Genomic DNA, 17,077 nt, shown 5'->3' with positions numbered 1-17,077 from the left:
CATTAATGGTTGGCGGAAACAATGTAATAGGTCGTACAATTTATATACAGAATAAAACACTTCGTTGTAAGATATATATGAGGAAAAGTCTAGGTGCCAGCAATTTTTGTGTTTTCTGGCAGCACTTAACCATCAAAACAAAAGTGAGTGATCTCACACCATTAAAAACACTATTGATGGCCAATTGATGGTTACAAAACACCAAAATTATTGGCCACCTAACATTCCTCATATATAAAATGTGAATTCCAACTTGAAAATTGTGAATTTATTGATTTGTCAATTCAGTTTTCTGAATTATTTTTCATTTGTCAATAGTGAGTTGTATTGGCTCATTAAGTTCCATTTTATGCATGTAAGTACATAAATATAAGCATTTAACCGTCTTGAATATAAGTCGAACAAAAGTGGATTGTTAAATATCATAAGACTAGTCCTACCTAGTTAAATATCTTGTGTATTTAATTGTTTTGAGTTTAGACTTTTATAATTTTTAGAATTACTACAAATTTTGTATTGTAAATTATGTTGTGGACATTAATATCAGTTTTGTATCTTTTATTTTTTCTATTTTCTTTAAGTTTTTATCTAAGTGTTTGTTTGGGCGCATTATTGAAAAAAGATTTTTTTTTTATTTTTTAGCGTGTTTGGCAAATTTCTAGTAGTAAAAGTAAAAGTACTAAAAAAATAAAAAAAAAGATCTTTTTTGAGAAGCTGTAAGTGCATGTTTGGGCGCCATTATTTTGTTAAAAAAAGATCTTTTTTCAATGAAAAAAGATCTTTTTTTATTTTTTAACGTGTTTGACAAATTTCTAGTAGTAAAAGTAAAAGCACTAGTAAAATCAAAAAAAGATCTTTTTTGAGAAGCTGTAATTTACATCTTTTTTTAAAAGATCTTTTTTCCTTAAAAAAAAGATGTTTTTCATGTAATAAATGAACAAAAAAGTACTTTTATACAGTTATACCCAAACATAATTGATAGATAAAAAGACTTTTTTACATGAGATATCCAAACATAAAATTACTTTTACTTTTCTATAAGATCTTTTAAAAAAAGATAACTCAAAAAAAGATCTTTTTTTAAAAGTTCACCCAAACAAGCCCTAATTTACATCTTTTTTTAAAAGATCTTTTTCTCTTAAAAAAAGATGTTTTTCATCTAATAAATAAACAAAAAAGTACTTTTATATCGTTATATCCAAACATAATTGATAGATAAAAAGATCTTTTTGCATGAGATATCCAAATATAAAATTACTTTTACTTTTTCATAAGATCTTTTAAAAAAAATAACTCAAAAAAAGATCTTTTTTTCAGAAGCTCACCCAACAAGCTCTAAGTATCATAACAGAGAAGACTACTTAATTTACTTGTTCCTATATTTTTTTTTATTTGGCTCTTTAATGATTAAAGATAAGGTAATGAATATGCAAGTAAAATTAGTTATGTAAAATTTAAAGATGTTTTATTTTATCAATTATATACACAAATATACACTTTTTTTTTAATCATGTTGTTAATGCAATTAGTTTTAAGTAGTTTTCTAGTAAATTATGATAGACATAGATAAAAATAAATTAATGCTTAATCACTTTGTATGTCAAACCACAAAAATTTAAAATAAAGAATGTAGCATAATTTTTTTAAGGTGATTTTTTACATACAAAATATACCAAACGAAAGACTTTTAAAAAAACAAAAAAAAAAAGAGAGAGAAAATAAAACTATGGTATAAATTTATTAAGCACAGTATTTTGATTAAAAAAAAATTGGTTATTCGAATATTTTTATTTGATTAATTTATTATAGTATAAATATTTTGATGTTAATTGCACAGTATTTTGTGAAAGATAAAAGTAAAAAATATTAAATAAATAATTAGAATATAAGAGTGAAAAATATATTGAGTAGAAAAGTTTAACTTAGGGGATAAGTACAATTTTGGTCCCTCACGTTGAGGGTCAGAATCGAATCCGTCCCCGATGTATATTTTGATTTAAAATCGTCCTTAAAGTCGCATTTAAATTTAAAATCGTCCTTTATAACATTTTCGGACGCAAATGCCCTTGCGTCGTTATGAGGCTGTTATGATCATCGAAAATAATAATAAATATATATGTGTATATATAGGAAATTAAAATGAATGGAAAAGTTTAATAATGATACGTTGAATTGAGAAGAGGAAAGGGTAAAGCAGCGTGGAAGCCATTGTTGCAGAGCTCACCCTGAGGACCTGGTGGAGGGAGACAGCCATGGCTGCACGAAGCTCAACCTCGTCTCGAATCCCATCTTCGTCACAAGGTAGGCTGCTACTTTGTTCTCACGGTGAGAAGCCGGTGTTGCGAATCTCGGGGACCAAGGAGAACCCAGGTCGCAGATTTTGGGGCTGTGTCTACTTTGAGGTTTGTTTATTTACTTTTTCGCTGAAATCGGTCTTCTGGGCGTTGGAAGGGATGGTGATCTCTGTGGGTATGTGCAGGTGAAAGAAGGCTGCAATTTTTTTCGTTGGGCAGATCCAGATACAGAGGTGGAGTATTCAGAAATTGCTAGGTTAAGGAAGAAGCTTTCGATGATGAAATCAAGAACTCAAGTGGCAGAGTGGAAGCTGAAGTTCGTTGCAGTGTTAGGGTTTTTTGGGTGGGTTGGGTTTGTATGTTTGCTGTTGCAGAGTTGGTCTAAGGCAACGCAACAATGTCTCATTCCGTTGAACCTGGTTTGAAACATGTGTAGGTATATTTTGCTGTTGTTTTTGGTGGTGAGTTGGTCTGGGTGGGGTTTATGTATTGGGGGAGTTCTTGTCTGTGGCATGTTGAATGCATTTGAAGATGTAATATGACTGTCTTGTAAGCATGGTTGGATATTGATATGAGAGTGAAAGTTTTCAGTGGCAAAACATGATTTACATGACTGAACAATAATATTAACAGTGTCATTTAACTGGCAACAAGCTACAGTGTTTGACATGAAAATGGTAACAACCTTAATACATAGCAACCATAGTGTTTGACATTACCAGCACCTTAATATAAACTTAACTCAAAACAAGCTAACCATCAAAAGGATTGGCTGGGCTGAGAGCCAATATTTCACTACAACCAACAGTAGCACAAAGGCAACATATAAGCAACAAAAAGTAACAAAATATCCAAGCCAGTATTTCAGTACAACCACACTGGATTAACCAAAAGCTTAACACCAACATAAAACAAAATAAACAAACATGCTAAGTGTTCTGATTTCCCTAAAGCAATCCCCATTTTCTTGGAGGCAACTTTGCCATTAACTTCAGCTTCCTGGGAGAAACATGAGGTCCTCCAGTACAGCTAACAGAGTAGTGCCTAGTGGGTTGGCTTGATGCTGTGGCAAAGGATGGCTGAGATGCTGGAAGAACAGTGGAGGCTGGTTGTGATGATGAAGTTGGTGGATCAGGGTGGGCTGAAGGTGTGGGCTTCAAGGTCCCCTTGGGCCTGCCTCTAGGCCTTTTTGGTGGTGCTACAGTGTTGGACTGGGCTGAGCTTGTTGGCTGTGTTGCTGAAGCAACTTTTCTCTTCACAGTGAGCTTGGGAGTGGGCTGTGTAGATGCACTTTTCTTTCCTCCCTTAGCTGCTGGAGGGATAGAGTTGTTGCTTCCCCTGGATTGGTTGCCCTTGCTTTGTTTCTTGGAATTTTGGGCCTATGAAACATTTGCAGTCAATACAGAAGAACATAAGGCATGAGTAAAAAATTCTCAGACATGCAATGTAAAAAAATTTGATGAATATACCTCATTCTCAATAGGTTTAGGGCATCTGCTTTTATTATGCCCAACAACACCACATATAGAGCACCTCTGTTTCTCCCCCTTCCTGGACATGTGAGTGCGGCTGCTTTCTTCTTCATCTCCAGCAGCTGCCTTCCTTTTTTTGACTGGCCTGTGACTAGGTCTTCTGTATGGGGGAGGCATTACATCAGGATGTGGTGTAATCTCCCATAGGTCAGGGCCATTCAATGGGTGAATTACTGCCTCGTAGCACCTCAAGTATGCTTCTCTCTTGTAGCAGTCAGCCACATAAGGTTCCAACGGAAGCCCTTTGAATTTGATGCGCCCAATTGCATGGACACAAGGTATTCCACTCAACTGCCACCTTCTACAAGAGCACTCACAGGATCTTAAGTCAACAGTAAACTTATCTAACCCATTCATAACCTCATATGTCTGAGCAGCAGACCAATATGGACGCCAGTCACCAGCAGATCTAGACCTCTTCTCCAATTTGATTCTAATCCTAGGTAAGATTGTCCCTGCATACTTCTGAGCCAACTCCCTATTCTCTGCCCACCTAGTCATCAGTTTAACCCGGATCTCCTCTAACATTGTTAGTATAGGTTTCTCTCTAGCATCAACTATGGCAGCATTAAAGCTTTCAGACATATTGTTAACCAGTGTATCTACCTTAGAGTTATAGGTAAACCTAGATCTAGACCAATACATAGGGGGGATAGCAATTAGGTACCTATAGGCTTCCTGATTCACAGCCTTTAGTTCGGCCATGTTCTTCTCCCAGTCCCTCCAGTGAGTAGCCTTAGCACACCTCCACATTATTTGCTTCAAATGTAACCCTGGAAACCGTTTCCTGAAATTGCTGTATAGGTGCCTCACACAGAATCGATTCTCCACACCTGGTATAACAGTTTCGTATGCTGGCAACAAACCTGTAAGCAGAAAATGGAGGACCAAATAGTCATTGATACTTGAGATAAAGTAATTCAGAGTTTCAATGTACATAAGTTAAATTTGGTTTAGGATTGCTTACTTTCTGCTGGTCAGACATAAAAGTAGTTCTTCCCATCTTCTCAACACCAATGTCAGTTGCAAGATGACTAAGGAACCAAGTCCATGAGTCCTTGGTCTCAGCCTCTACAACTGCATAGGCAACGGGCAACATTTGATCGTTTGGATCCCAACCAATGGCAGTGAGCAGTTGTCCCCCCTGTGGTGTCTTCAAAAAACAGCCGTCTAGACCGATAAAGCTCCTACAATGGTTGAAGCTCTGCTTGCATGCTTCCAAGCAGATATATATCCTCTGAAAGATACAGCAGCTGGTTTGTGATGAGGCAACCTCGTTTTCAACTTCAGGGTACCTTTGCACTTGTAAGCGAACAGATGTCCCAGGATTTGCCCGCATCAGCTCATGTGCATAATCATATATCCTCTTATACTGTTCTCGAAAGGTTCCCTGGATTTCATCAAGTGCAATCTGCTTTGTCCTCGTTGCCATTGACTTGGTGACAGTCAAGTTCCACTTTTTTTGAGCCTTTGAAACTAACTCCCTAATCTTCACCCTCGGATTTGATTCCACTTTCTTCTTGAATGCCTTCCCTAGCCATCTAGAGTGCAAAATCCCCACCCTGTGTGTTTGTGTACACGTGTGAGTCAAGTTCATGCTACGAAGCTGCCAACTATCCTCTTCTTTCATCTTCGCAGCATACAGCCAAAACGGACACTTGCCAGTGCAAACTGCCCTTACCCTCTGCAGATCACACTTTCTAAATGTGATTGCCCGAGCCCTCTGCACAGCATATGCAGTCACAGTGTCCTTGAACTCTTCCCTTGTAGCATACACTGTGCCCACTTCCCACTTGTACTGGCTCATGTCTTTTTGATGCTTGTGAACTGGATAACTCTGTCCCTGGTGGTCTGAGTCTGACCCTAAACCTCCAACCTCGTGGTCATCCTCTACTTCATCACTCCCTGCTCCATCTTCATCCTCAAAGTTTTCAGTTGCAACCCTCTTATTTTTCACTGCCCGACTTTTTTCATTCAGCACATTAACATCTTCAAATCCACTGACAGCAGGATCAAGCTCATCTTCACTGCTGGTAAAGTGTAAATCATCTTCAGTCTCTTCCTCTTCCTCAGATGGTTCGTACTCTGAATCAAAGCTATCACTATCACTATAGTTACCCATATTAGCATCCAGATTAGCATCATCACCACCCTCTGTATTCTCGGCCCCAGAGATATCAGCAGCTGCATCAGATTTTTTTGAACCAGCATCTTCTCCTCCATACACAACCAGCTGTTGTCCCACATCATCCATCCTATGACCCCCCCCCCCAACATCAATGTATCCACAAGCAGGAAACACCTGCTCTTCCTCAACCTTGTGCACTACATACAACTCAACATAATCCCTTACCTCAGCTATTTTGCACATAGCAATAGAATCTGCATCAAACTTAAACAGCTTCAAATTTTTCTCCAAGTCTTCATGTGTTGGATCCTTGAACCATAACGAAGGGATATTCTCCTCCACATATCCAAACTGCTTTAACTCCGCATAAGCTTCAAATACGGACCACCGATCACCATCAATTTCTTCTATCATTGTGGTTTCTCCCCCCACATACTCTAACGGCCCATTCCGATAGGTAAAAAACCCCCCATGGTAGACTTTCAGTTTAAAGTATGCCATTGGCTTCTCCAACAACCTATACACAGTGCCATATCACAGAAATAGAAGAAAAAATTAAAACCTAAACCACACAATGATCTTTATTACTACTCTCAGAAACTGGTAAACAGCTACACATACCTGACAGAATGTGCACGACCCTGCCTTTCAGTAGACCAGACTCGGCTGCGATCTTCACTCCAAGAGCACCTTCTAGCGTTTCTGAATCTTCCCTAGGGCACGGTGGAACAACATTGGTGAGATGAGACGTTATGATTAATGTTGGGTTTAAGTTGAGGGTTAGAAAGCATATGAAGCGGTGAGGTGTTTCGCGCGAAACACAAAAACTTCAGAAGGGTATCATCGTCATTTATAAAAAATTTACTTCTTAAAGGACGATTTTAAATTTAAATGCGACTTTAAGGACGATTTTAAATCAAAATATACATCGGGGACGGATTCGATTCTGACCCTCAACGTGAGGGACCAAAATCGTACTTATCCCTTAACTTAGATTGATTTGTTACCGAATTAAATAAAAATATTAAATAAATCTAATTTTACTATTTTATACACTTTTCAAAATAAATCCTTAAAAATAGGACGTATATATTTTACTTTTATAAAATTTAGAATAGTTTAATAAATATCCTTTAAATATTATTATTTATTTAATTTTTTTAATATTAATTTAAAAAAATTAAAACAAACACATTTAAATATATTTATTATCTTTTTTTAATTTAAAAAAAATCTAAAAGACAGAATAATTAAATTAAAATTTAAATTTTAAATTTTAAATTTTTTTAACACTAATATACCATGAACAAAACCTTAAATATTTTTTTAAAAACAGATTTCAACTAACCACCTCTCCTCAGTGGTAACTAAAGAAAACCTTTCGTCTTCTCCCGCACCGCGCACCTCCCCCGCGACGAGCTCCCCCTCCCCCTGCGAAGAACTTCTCCATCCGGAGAATCGAAGTTGAGTGAATTGGTATATGAATTGAAAAAAGCTCAGCAATCCAAGCATGGATAAGAAGAAGAAGCTGAAGCACACGGTGAACAAAGCAAAAGAGCAATCGAGCATGGGGAAGAAGAATCAGAATGACAAGAGCAAGAGCATTCACGACATCCTCCCTCTTGACCTGATTCACATAATCCTTCTGCGGGTGCCGATCAGACATCTCGCTCGCCTCAGGTTCGTTTCTAAGCTCTGGTGCTCTCTAATTTCTGATCCTGACTTTGCGGCATTGCATTTTCATCATTCCCCTGTTGCCACCAAAGCATGCTTCTTCGTGGAAAAAGATACTATGGCTGACTTGGTTTACTTAGACGACAACAATGCATCACAAAAAGAGGTATGTCCCCCTTTCCAAAAGAAAGCACGTTCTGGTTTTCTGGTCTTGGGATCCTGCAGAGGCTTTATTCTCTTACATCGAGACCCACATTTTCTTGTGGTATGGAACCCACTCACTGGAACCAGCAAAAGAATATCCTACTCTCATATTGTTCATCGTAGTAAGCCCCCTGCCCCTTGGATTGCCTACGGTGTGTATCTGCATGGATTTGGTTATGATGCATCACAGGATGATTACTTACTTCTTGTAGCTTGGTGCGATTGCAAAGGACAATATCATTTGGATTGCTTTTCCTTGAGAACCAATTCATGGATTAATCTTGATGCTGCTGTCCCCAAACTCTTGGGTCGTCATTACTGGCATTCTGGTGGGTTGTTCTTTAATGGCGCTGTTCATTGGGTGCCTTTCGAACTTAATGATTACAGGGATGCTATTGTTATCTTTGATCTCAAGGAAATGACTTTTTCAACTATATCTGCGCCAGAACAACTGTCATGCTCTTGTCCAAGTGTTGCCTTACTCGGAGGCTGCCTAGCTTTGTCTTCTCGCAATGATGATTGCCGTAAGACTGACATATGGGTGATGAAAGAATATAAAGTGCACTCATCTTGGACTCTCTATCAGATTCCTTGCAAGGACTTCCGGCCTCTGTGCTTATCTAGTAATGGGGATATTATTGGAAGAGGTTATATTTACTGTGGAAAAACAGGGTACTTTATATATAATGTCAGAGGAGACCTGCTCAGGCATTTTAAAAATCTGTGTTGTCAACTTTCCTACCGTCCCAATACTGTGTATACAGCGAGTCTCTTGCCACTCCCTAGTGACATTAAAGATAAGGATAATAAGAAGAAGATGAAGAAGGAAATCGGCATGTAATCATTCTCCTATGCTTTGCACGAAGCTATTCCTGTTTGTTTTCATTGCATTTTGCATCAAGTTCCAATCAAATGTGTCTTTTGTTTCTGGACGCTGAAATTTGAATTTATCAATGCTTAGGAATCATTGATCACTCTCTTGCTTCTTGTAGTCCGGGCTTGCGGTGCAGTTTTGAAGCTTAGATTATTTTCATGTCTAAAACTTTGTCTTTTACCTGACCCTCTTTTTTTTGCAGGCCATCAAGTTCACCATGAATATTTTGAACAACCTGATGTTGCTAAAGGTTAGCATCAAACAAAGAAAGAGAATTAGGAGCCAACATACAAGTGAACAGCTTGACACATGGGGAAGAAGAACATTTGAAAAGTGCAAATGAAGTTTTGTTGGTTATGCAAAACTTTAGATGTTTTATTTCTTAGTTGGTTATGTAAAACTTTAGATGCTTTATTTTGCAGATTGCATAATGTACTTTTCTTTTATCATGTCAAAACCTTATGAATCCAATCCTAGAAGTTTTAATTGTAGATTCTTTTGGGAATAATACATTTCTCCTGCAAACTTGAGATGCTAGGTGTGGAGTCTATTGAATTTGTCAAATGAATCTCTTGTAAAATTTCTATTTATCTCTGTTTTATGGAGCATTGACATTCCTTAATCCATATGATGTTTCTTGCAAGTAAACAATCATATTCTCAGGAAAACTTAACAACATGAAAATCAATCCACTACGCATGAAAATTTTAAATCATCTAACATTAAATTTGATTGTTTTAAAACCTGGATTATTAATTCTTATTGTTATGAAAATTCTTATATTAAACTTACTGCTTAATTAAGGAATATATAGTAGAGGTGTTACTGAAACTACTTAAACACGTTTTAAAAGGATAGGTCCTACATTATTCCTGATTGGTTTTATTACTTTGTGATCAATAAAAGTACTGAGCAAGATGCATTGTGCATCAAGTTGCATTCAGATGTGAGTTTTGACTATTCATGGTGAAACTTGATGTATCAAATGCTAGGGGAATCATTAATAGCTGTCTTGCTTCCTACAATAAAAGTACTGTGGTGAGGTATGCTTCGTTGTTGTGCTGAGTGCTATGCCTTGTTGAGTGGAATGGTGCAACTACTTTAATTTGATTTGAAGAAAAGGAACTTCTCGGAGATATTTGTTCCTGGACAAGCGAAGTGTAGCAGAATATTTTTATATGGATGGTGGCGAAACTATGATATGATCTTATGGGTGATGAAACAGGGGAGGCTACAACATTATCCACGTTTTTTTTTTCTTTTTTCTAGTTTGACTATTAATAAATCTGATAAGAAGATGAAAAAAGATATTTAACAATGTCTCATGTTTTGCAACTACTTCAGAGCTTGCTTGGTTACCTACTTTCACTTCACAATGAGAAATTAAATTATTTTTTAAATGCACTTTCTTTTAGTCACCAAAAAAATGCACTTTCTTTTAGAGCAACATTAAAATTTGGTTAAATTTATGATTTATTTGGTTGGTAAAAATATATTTTATTTAAAGTTTTAGTATTTTTTATTTATAGGATTTCATGAGAAAAGAAAAAAAATTAGAAATATAATAAAAAAATTTTTAGCTAAACTGATCTTTGTTATTGTCAAATGTCAACACTTAAGAGGCTGAAACAAAAGAAAAAGCTAAGCATTTATTTATATTGTTTTTTTTTTTTTTTTTGCATTTAAGGGGTGGTAATAGGATAAATATGAGAGAATTTTGTCCAATTCGATCTTGTTCTGCCATATAATAACTTGTATAAAATTCTTCTTGTTTTTATATACGAATAATAAAAAATTAAACTTTAACCTATTTTGCAGATATTCATCATTTCTGTCCTTATAATTATTAAAATCTAATAAATAAAATTAAATTTATTTAACTATCATCACATGTATAATATAAATTAAAATTAAAATTTAAAAATAATATAATGTTATTAATTATTTTACTAATTATCATCAGATGTATAATATAAATTAAAATTAAAATTTAAAAATAATATAATATTATTAATTATTTTACTAATTATTTTATATATATATATATATATATATATATATATATATATATATATATATATATATATATATATATATATATATATATACACTGGTACGGATAAAAGTATGTATTATTTAAATTCAATCTTCGCTCTATCCCATTAGAAACGCAATCCAACTAAAAATTTGCTCTACTCGGACGAATAGTTACCCCATCAGATAAGTAGAAACAGGATAAGTATCAGCTTTGGAGAGGGGTTTTCTTTTTGTGTAACACCCTACTAAACAGAGCTTTATGTCTAGGACATAAATCAAAGGTGGTGAGGCGCTACGATTTCTAAAACAAAAATACGTAAATAGATATATATGAGGAATAGTTTAACTAGGAGGTTTGGAAGAAAAGATGAACAAAACAAGACCGAAAATACGTCACACTCGAAAAGCGATAAGATAGAAGGCTTATACAAAAAACCAAAAAGACAAGTATATAAACTGAGTTTCAAAATATAGATACATAAGCAAGCTCTAAACTCGACCTGCGAAGCAATGGTCGGCTAGAATATATATATATATATATAATGGGGAATCTATACACATATATAAACATAAACAAAATACAACACCAGGTTCCAAGATAGCTGTTCGCTTCAAGAGTTACCAAAATGCTTAGTGCGGTGCCTCGTGTCCTGCATCTAAAAACAACAACATATGTATGAAATGAGAATCGGAGGTTCTCAATATGGTAAAGGTGCCCACATAGATAATATATAAGGTCTTGGAAAAGTTATAGGCAATCCTAAAACTTCGATACCTATATTCAAAACTTAGAGTTATACTTTAAATCAGAAATCAGGTAAACTATCTAAGGTACTCAGGTTCTAATCCAAATATAACTTAACACTTCAATCTCACTCTCCTCAATTCCTCCAAATCACCAGTGGAACAACTCTCAGTGTCACCTCAACTAACATGAGGGATCTCTCAGTTGAATAGACATATAATACAGACAAGAAAAATATAGATAGAATGCAGTTACAGCAAGTAAATCAGATATCGGTTAGTCACAGACAAGCACATAGGCAATCCAAAACAAATCCATAGACAAATAAGTCATACAAATGCATATGATGCATGTCTATCCTATGATTAATGAGCTAATTTATCAATTATATAATCAAACTTGACATATCTGGTAGCTAATCTAGACACTGTTTCTGTGTTGCGCAATAATACCATTAGAGGGAATACGTGCCCTGTCATCATTAGAAGGATTATGTGCCCTGCCACCATTAGAGGGAATAAGTGCCCTGTAACCCTTACAACCAGAGAGAAAATATAGACATACTTGTCATCAATAATCTTTAATCATGTCTCATCTATCATAATCATTCAATTTCATAATCAAAATCATTTTTCATCATTTTCCTTCCTCATCTCTTTTTCGGAGCAAGTGGACAATGCCACTGCCTCTTACCCAGGGTCTCAACTCTTAATCAAATTCAATTTCATTTTCAAATACATTTCTCAATATCATTCAATTTCATTCAAAAATCATACTTTAAAATCATAATTTCATCATTCTTAATTCTCTATGCGTACGCACACTTTGAGAAAACTCTTCTGAGAGTGCGTACACACAACCTTATGCATATGCACACTGCCATGTTTTTCAATGAAAACTTTGTTTTTAATCGTTTTACCTTCCTGACAAGCTTGCAAATATCCATAACACTTGTTTAAAACCTTTTTTTTCCAATTTTAGGGTCTTGAATTAAGGGAGAAAACAATAAATAAATAAAAAAGAGATATTTTAGTTATGAGTTTAGAGCCGGTGACATATATTTTGGAAGGATTGTGTAAATTCTCCCTTGAATTGGTGAATGTTGAGTTGTGAAGTATATGGTAGAAGAGATTTTTGGAAAATGGGAATGCTTATGATGAATTTGAGAAATTGGAAACCGGTGATGGTTATGATGAGTTAAGAACTTGAAAATGAATGATGAAATTATTGGATTATATGAGAGTGTGCGGGATGGCGTGGTAGTTTTTTTTGCTGCAAGAGTGTACCAAGCACTATATCCTTGGAATGATTTATGGTGAGACAGTTGTTGTTGATTCCTTCTCTGCTGCATGAGTGTGCATGGCGTATATCTTTGGCGTGGCAGATTATCTGCTGTAAGAGTGTGCAGGGTCTATATCCCTGGCGTGACAGATTTCTCTGCTGCATGAGTGTGTGGGGCCTATATCCCTGGCGTGGCAGGTTTATGGTGAAACAGTTGTTGTTGATTCCTTCTCTGCTGCATGTGCAGGGCCTATATCTCTGGCGTGGCAGATTCTCTGCTGCATGAGTGTGCAAGGCCTATATCCTTAGCGTGGCAGATTTTTCTGCTGCATGAGTGTGCGGGGTCTATATCCCTAGCGTGGCAAGAAGGCTACATCCGGGAGGATGTGTCGGGTTGACATTAATAGACCGACAAGTGATATCACCAGCCAATAGGATATACATTCATCATATGCATCTTCTATATGCTTGTTTGCTTTGCTTAACTTTAGTTATGCCTAAATGAATAGGACGTATATATTTTATTTTTATAAAATTTAAAATAATTCAATAAGTATCTTTTAAATATTGTTATTTATTTAATTTTTTTAACATTAATTTAAAAAAACTAAAACAAACACATTTAAATATATTTATTATCTTTTTTTAATTTAAAAAATCTAAAAAATAGAATAATTAAATTAAAATTTAAAATTTAAAATTTAAAATTTCTTAACACTAATATATCATGAACAAAACCTTAAATATTTTTTTAAAAACAAATTTTCAACAAACCACCTCTCCTCAGTGGTAACTAAAGAAAACATTTCCTGTGTGAAAACTGAAAAACCAGGCTGCAGCGCCTCCCCTCCTTGCCACGTTCGTCTTCTCCCGCACCGCGCACCTCCCCCGCGACGAGCTCTCCCTCCCCCTGCGAAGAACTGCTCCATCCGCGACGCGCAGCTCCATAGGCGACCCGCAGCTTCCCCGCACACCTCTTTCGACCTGGGTCTCCTCCAAGCTCCAGCGTCGCGATCCTTCTTCGTCTAAGGTAATTCTGCTTGAACAACTATGTATGATTGGGAGTTTTGTAAAATGAATATACTGTAGATGTGCTAAACTCTAATTTTTAAAGAATAAGACCATCTCCAGTAGGGAACTCATCCCAATTCCTGTTTATGGCCCACCTGTCATAAAAAGTAACTCCACATCAGCTTTTGCGTCATAAACAATAAATAGGAACTCAAAGCATCTCTCTCTTCTCCATTAGGAGGAACTAACTTTAGTCCCTATTGTGGTCCCACTTAATTAATTAATTAAAATACTTAAAATTAATATAATTAATTTTTTTCGATAATATTATTTAAATTTATAAATTTAAAAATAATTCATTATTAAAAGATATTAATATTAAATAAATTCATATATAATAATAATACACAATATATAATTTGAAATTATACTAATTTATAGTTTTGTGTTTACAATTGCTAATTTTAATAATATCATTAGTATTTTAAATTTTTAAAATAAAAATAACCAACTCAACTAAAAATTATTTTATAAGGTATAAAAATTAAATTTATTTTTTAATGTAAGTAAATTTAATTAATTATAATTTAATATAATAATATAAATAATATTTAATATTAATTATAATATAAATAATTAATATAAATTATTAATTAAATAAAAATTTAATTATTTAATATAATTTTTATTATAATTATTACTAATTTAATTATTATTTAATTATTTAATTATTTCAGATTTTATATTATTATTTTTTTATAATAACTTGCCAAATGGCAAGTTATTATTGGTTAATTTGAGTCCCTGCTTAGAGGGACTCCCTTACCTTGATCCTTGTGCGGGAACTCACTCCTCCTCTCCTCCAATGGTTAGAGTTCCTATATGTCAGAAAAAAGTCAAAGAAGAACTCACCATTGGAGATGCTCTAAGTAGCATTTTTGAATTCAGAAACTTACCTAATAAAATTTGTTTGGAACAAAAATATTCGATAAGATATTTTTTATTGCCCCATTTAAAAGATAACATTTTTTTTCCCAATAACCAATCCAAAACTAACCCTTTTTTGTTTTTTCAAGGCAATTTCAAGACCGGAGAATCGAAGTTGAGTGAATTGGTATATGAATTGAAAAAAGCTCAGCAATCCAAGCATGGATAAGAAGAAGAAGCTGAAGCACACGGTGAACAAAGCGAAAGAGCAATCGAGCATGGGGAAGAAGAATCAGAATGACAAGAGCAAGAGCATTCACGACATCCTCCCTCTTGACCTGATTCACATAATCCTTCTGCGGGTGCCGATCAGACATCTCGCTCGCCTCAAGTGCGTTTCTAAGCTCTGGTGCTCTCTAATCTCTGATCCTGACTTTGCGGCATTGCATTTTCACCACTCTCCCGCTGCCACCAACGCATGCATCTTCATGGAAAAAGACACTATGGCTGACTTGGTTTATTTAGACGACAATGATGCATCACAAAAAGAGGTGTGTCCCCCCTTCCAAAAGAAAGCACCTTCTGTTTTTGTGGTCGTGGGATCCTGCAGAGGCTTTATTCTCTTCCATCGAGACCCACATTTTCTTGTGGTATGGAACCCACTCACTGGATCCAGCCAAAGAATTTCCTACTCTCATATCGTTCATCGTAGTAAGCCCCCTGGCCCTAGGATTCGCTACGATGTGTATCTGCATGGATTTGGTTATGATGCATCACAGGATGATTACTTACTTCTTGTCGCTTGGTGCGATTGCAAAGGACAATATCATTTGGATTGCTTTTCCTTGAGAACCAATTCATGGATTAATCTTGATGCTGCTGTCCCCAAACTTTTGGGTTTTCGTTACTGGCATTCTGGTGGGTTGTTCTTTAATGGCGCTGTTCATTAGGTGCCTTTCGATCTTGAAGATTACAGGGATGCTATTGTTATCTTTGATCTCATGGAAATGACTTTTTCAACCATATCTGCGCCGGAACAACTGTCGTGGTCCTCACCAAGTGTTGCCCTACTCGGAGGCTGCCTAGCCTTGTCTTCTCCCAATGATGATTGCCGTAACACTGACATATGGGTGATGAAAGAATATAAAGTACACTCATCTTGGACTCTCTATCAGATTCCTTGCAAGTACTTCCGGCCTCTGTGCTTATCTAGTAATAGGGATATTATTGGAAGAGGTTATACTTCCTGTGGTAAAACAGAGTACTTCATATATAATGTCAGAGGAGACCTGCTCAAGCATTTTAAAGATTTGTGTTGTCAATTTCCCCACAATCGCCGTCCCTATACTGTGTATGTAGAGAGTCTCTTGCCACTCCCTAGTGACATTAAAGATAAGGATAATAAGAAGAAGATGAAGAAGGAAATTGGCATGTAATCATTCTCCTATGCTTTGCACGAAGCTATTCCTGTTTGTTTTCATTGCATTTTGCATCAAGTTCCAATCAAATGTGACTTTTGTTTCTGGATGCTGAAATTTGAATTTATCAATGCTTGGGAATCATTGATCACTGTCTTGCTTCTTGTAGTCCGGGCTTGTGGTGCACTTTTGAAGTTTAGATTATTTTCATGTCTAAAACTTTGTCTTTTACGTGACCCTTTTTTTTTGCAGGCCATCAAGTTCACCATGAATATTTTGAACAACCTGCTGTTGCTAAAGGTTAGCATCAAACAAAGAAAGAGAATTAGGAGCCAACATACAAGTGAACAGCTTGACACATGGGGAAGAAGAACATTCGAAAGGTGCAAATGAAGTTTAGTTGGTTATGCAAAACTTTAGATATTTTATTTCTTAGTTGGTTAAGCAAAACTTTAGATGCTTTATTTTGCAGATTGCATAATGTACTTTTCTTTTATCATGTCAAAACCTTATGAATCCAATCCTAGAAGTTTTAATTGTAGATTCTTTTGGGGATAATACGTTTCTCCTGCAAACTTGAGATGCTAGGTGTGGAGTCTAGTGAATTTGTCAAATGAATCTCTTTTAAAATTTCTGTTTATCTCTGTTTTATGGAGCAATGACATTCCTTAATCCATATGATGTTTCTTGCAAGTATCCAATCATATTCTCAGGAAAACTTAATACCATGAAAACCACTAATGAAAAATTTAAGTCATCTAACATTAAATTTGATTGGTTTAAAACCATAGATTATTAATTCTTATTGTTATGAAAATTCTTATTAGGGGTGCACATGGGTCGGGTGAAGCCGAGTTTGATGTGACCCAGACCCGGCCCGAAATATACACCGGGTCTATTTATTAGACTCGAACCTAGATCCAATGAAACCAATACACTTTCGGGCCACAAT

General features: G+C 35.5%; 1 protein-coding gene and 1 long non-coding RNA gene across 3 annotated transcripts; both read left to right on the top strand.

The window, feature by feature from the left end:
• The first annotated feature begins 7,313 nt into the window (after nucleotides 1-7,313).
• LOC112798057 (F-box protein CPR1-like) lies at nucleotides 7,314-9,197 on the top strand. 2 transcript variants are annotated; one of them, XM_025841213.2, is made up of 2 exons: nucleotides 7,314-8,669; nucleotides 8,909-9,197. In XM_025841213.2, the coding sequence occupies exons 1-2, from the start codon at nucleotides 7,465-7,467 to the stop codon at nucleotides 8,925-8,927; spliced, it is 1,224 nt and encodes a 407-aa protein (XP_025696998.1). In that variant the 5' UTR covers nucleotides 7,314-7,464; the 3' UTR covers nucleotides 8,928-9,197. The 2 variants fall into 2 exon arrangements, 1 of the variants encoding a protein (XP_025696998.1); XR_011871577.1 differs by having other exon boundaries at nucleotides 7,417-7,634.
• A 5,631-nt stretch (nucleotides 9,198-14,828) lies between these two features.
• On the top strand, nucleotides 14,829-16,801 carry LOC112798056 (uncharacterized). Its single transcript, XR_011871576.1, has 2 exons — nucleotides 14,829-16,139; nucleotides 16,378-16,801. It is a non-coding gene; the product is annotated as an uncharacterized lncRNA (long non-coding RNA).
• Nucleotides 16,802-17,077: the final 276 nt, after the last annotated feature.

This window comes from Arachis hypogaea, chromosome 14, assembly GCF_003086295.3.
Source record: "Arachis hypogaea cultivar Tifrunner chromosome 14, arahy.Tifrunner.gnm2.J5K5, whole genome shotgun sequence".
NCBI classification, from domain to species: Eukaryota; Viridiplantae; Streptophyta; class Magnoliopsida; order Fabales; family Fabaceae; genus Arachis; species Arachis hypogaea.
This window is presented reverse-complemented; position numbering and strand designations above follow the sequence as displayed.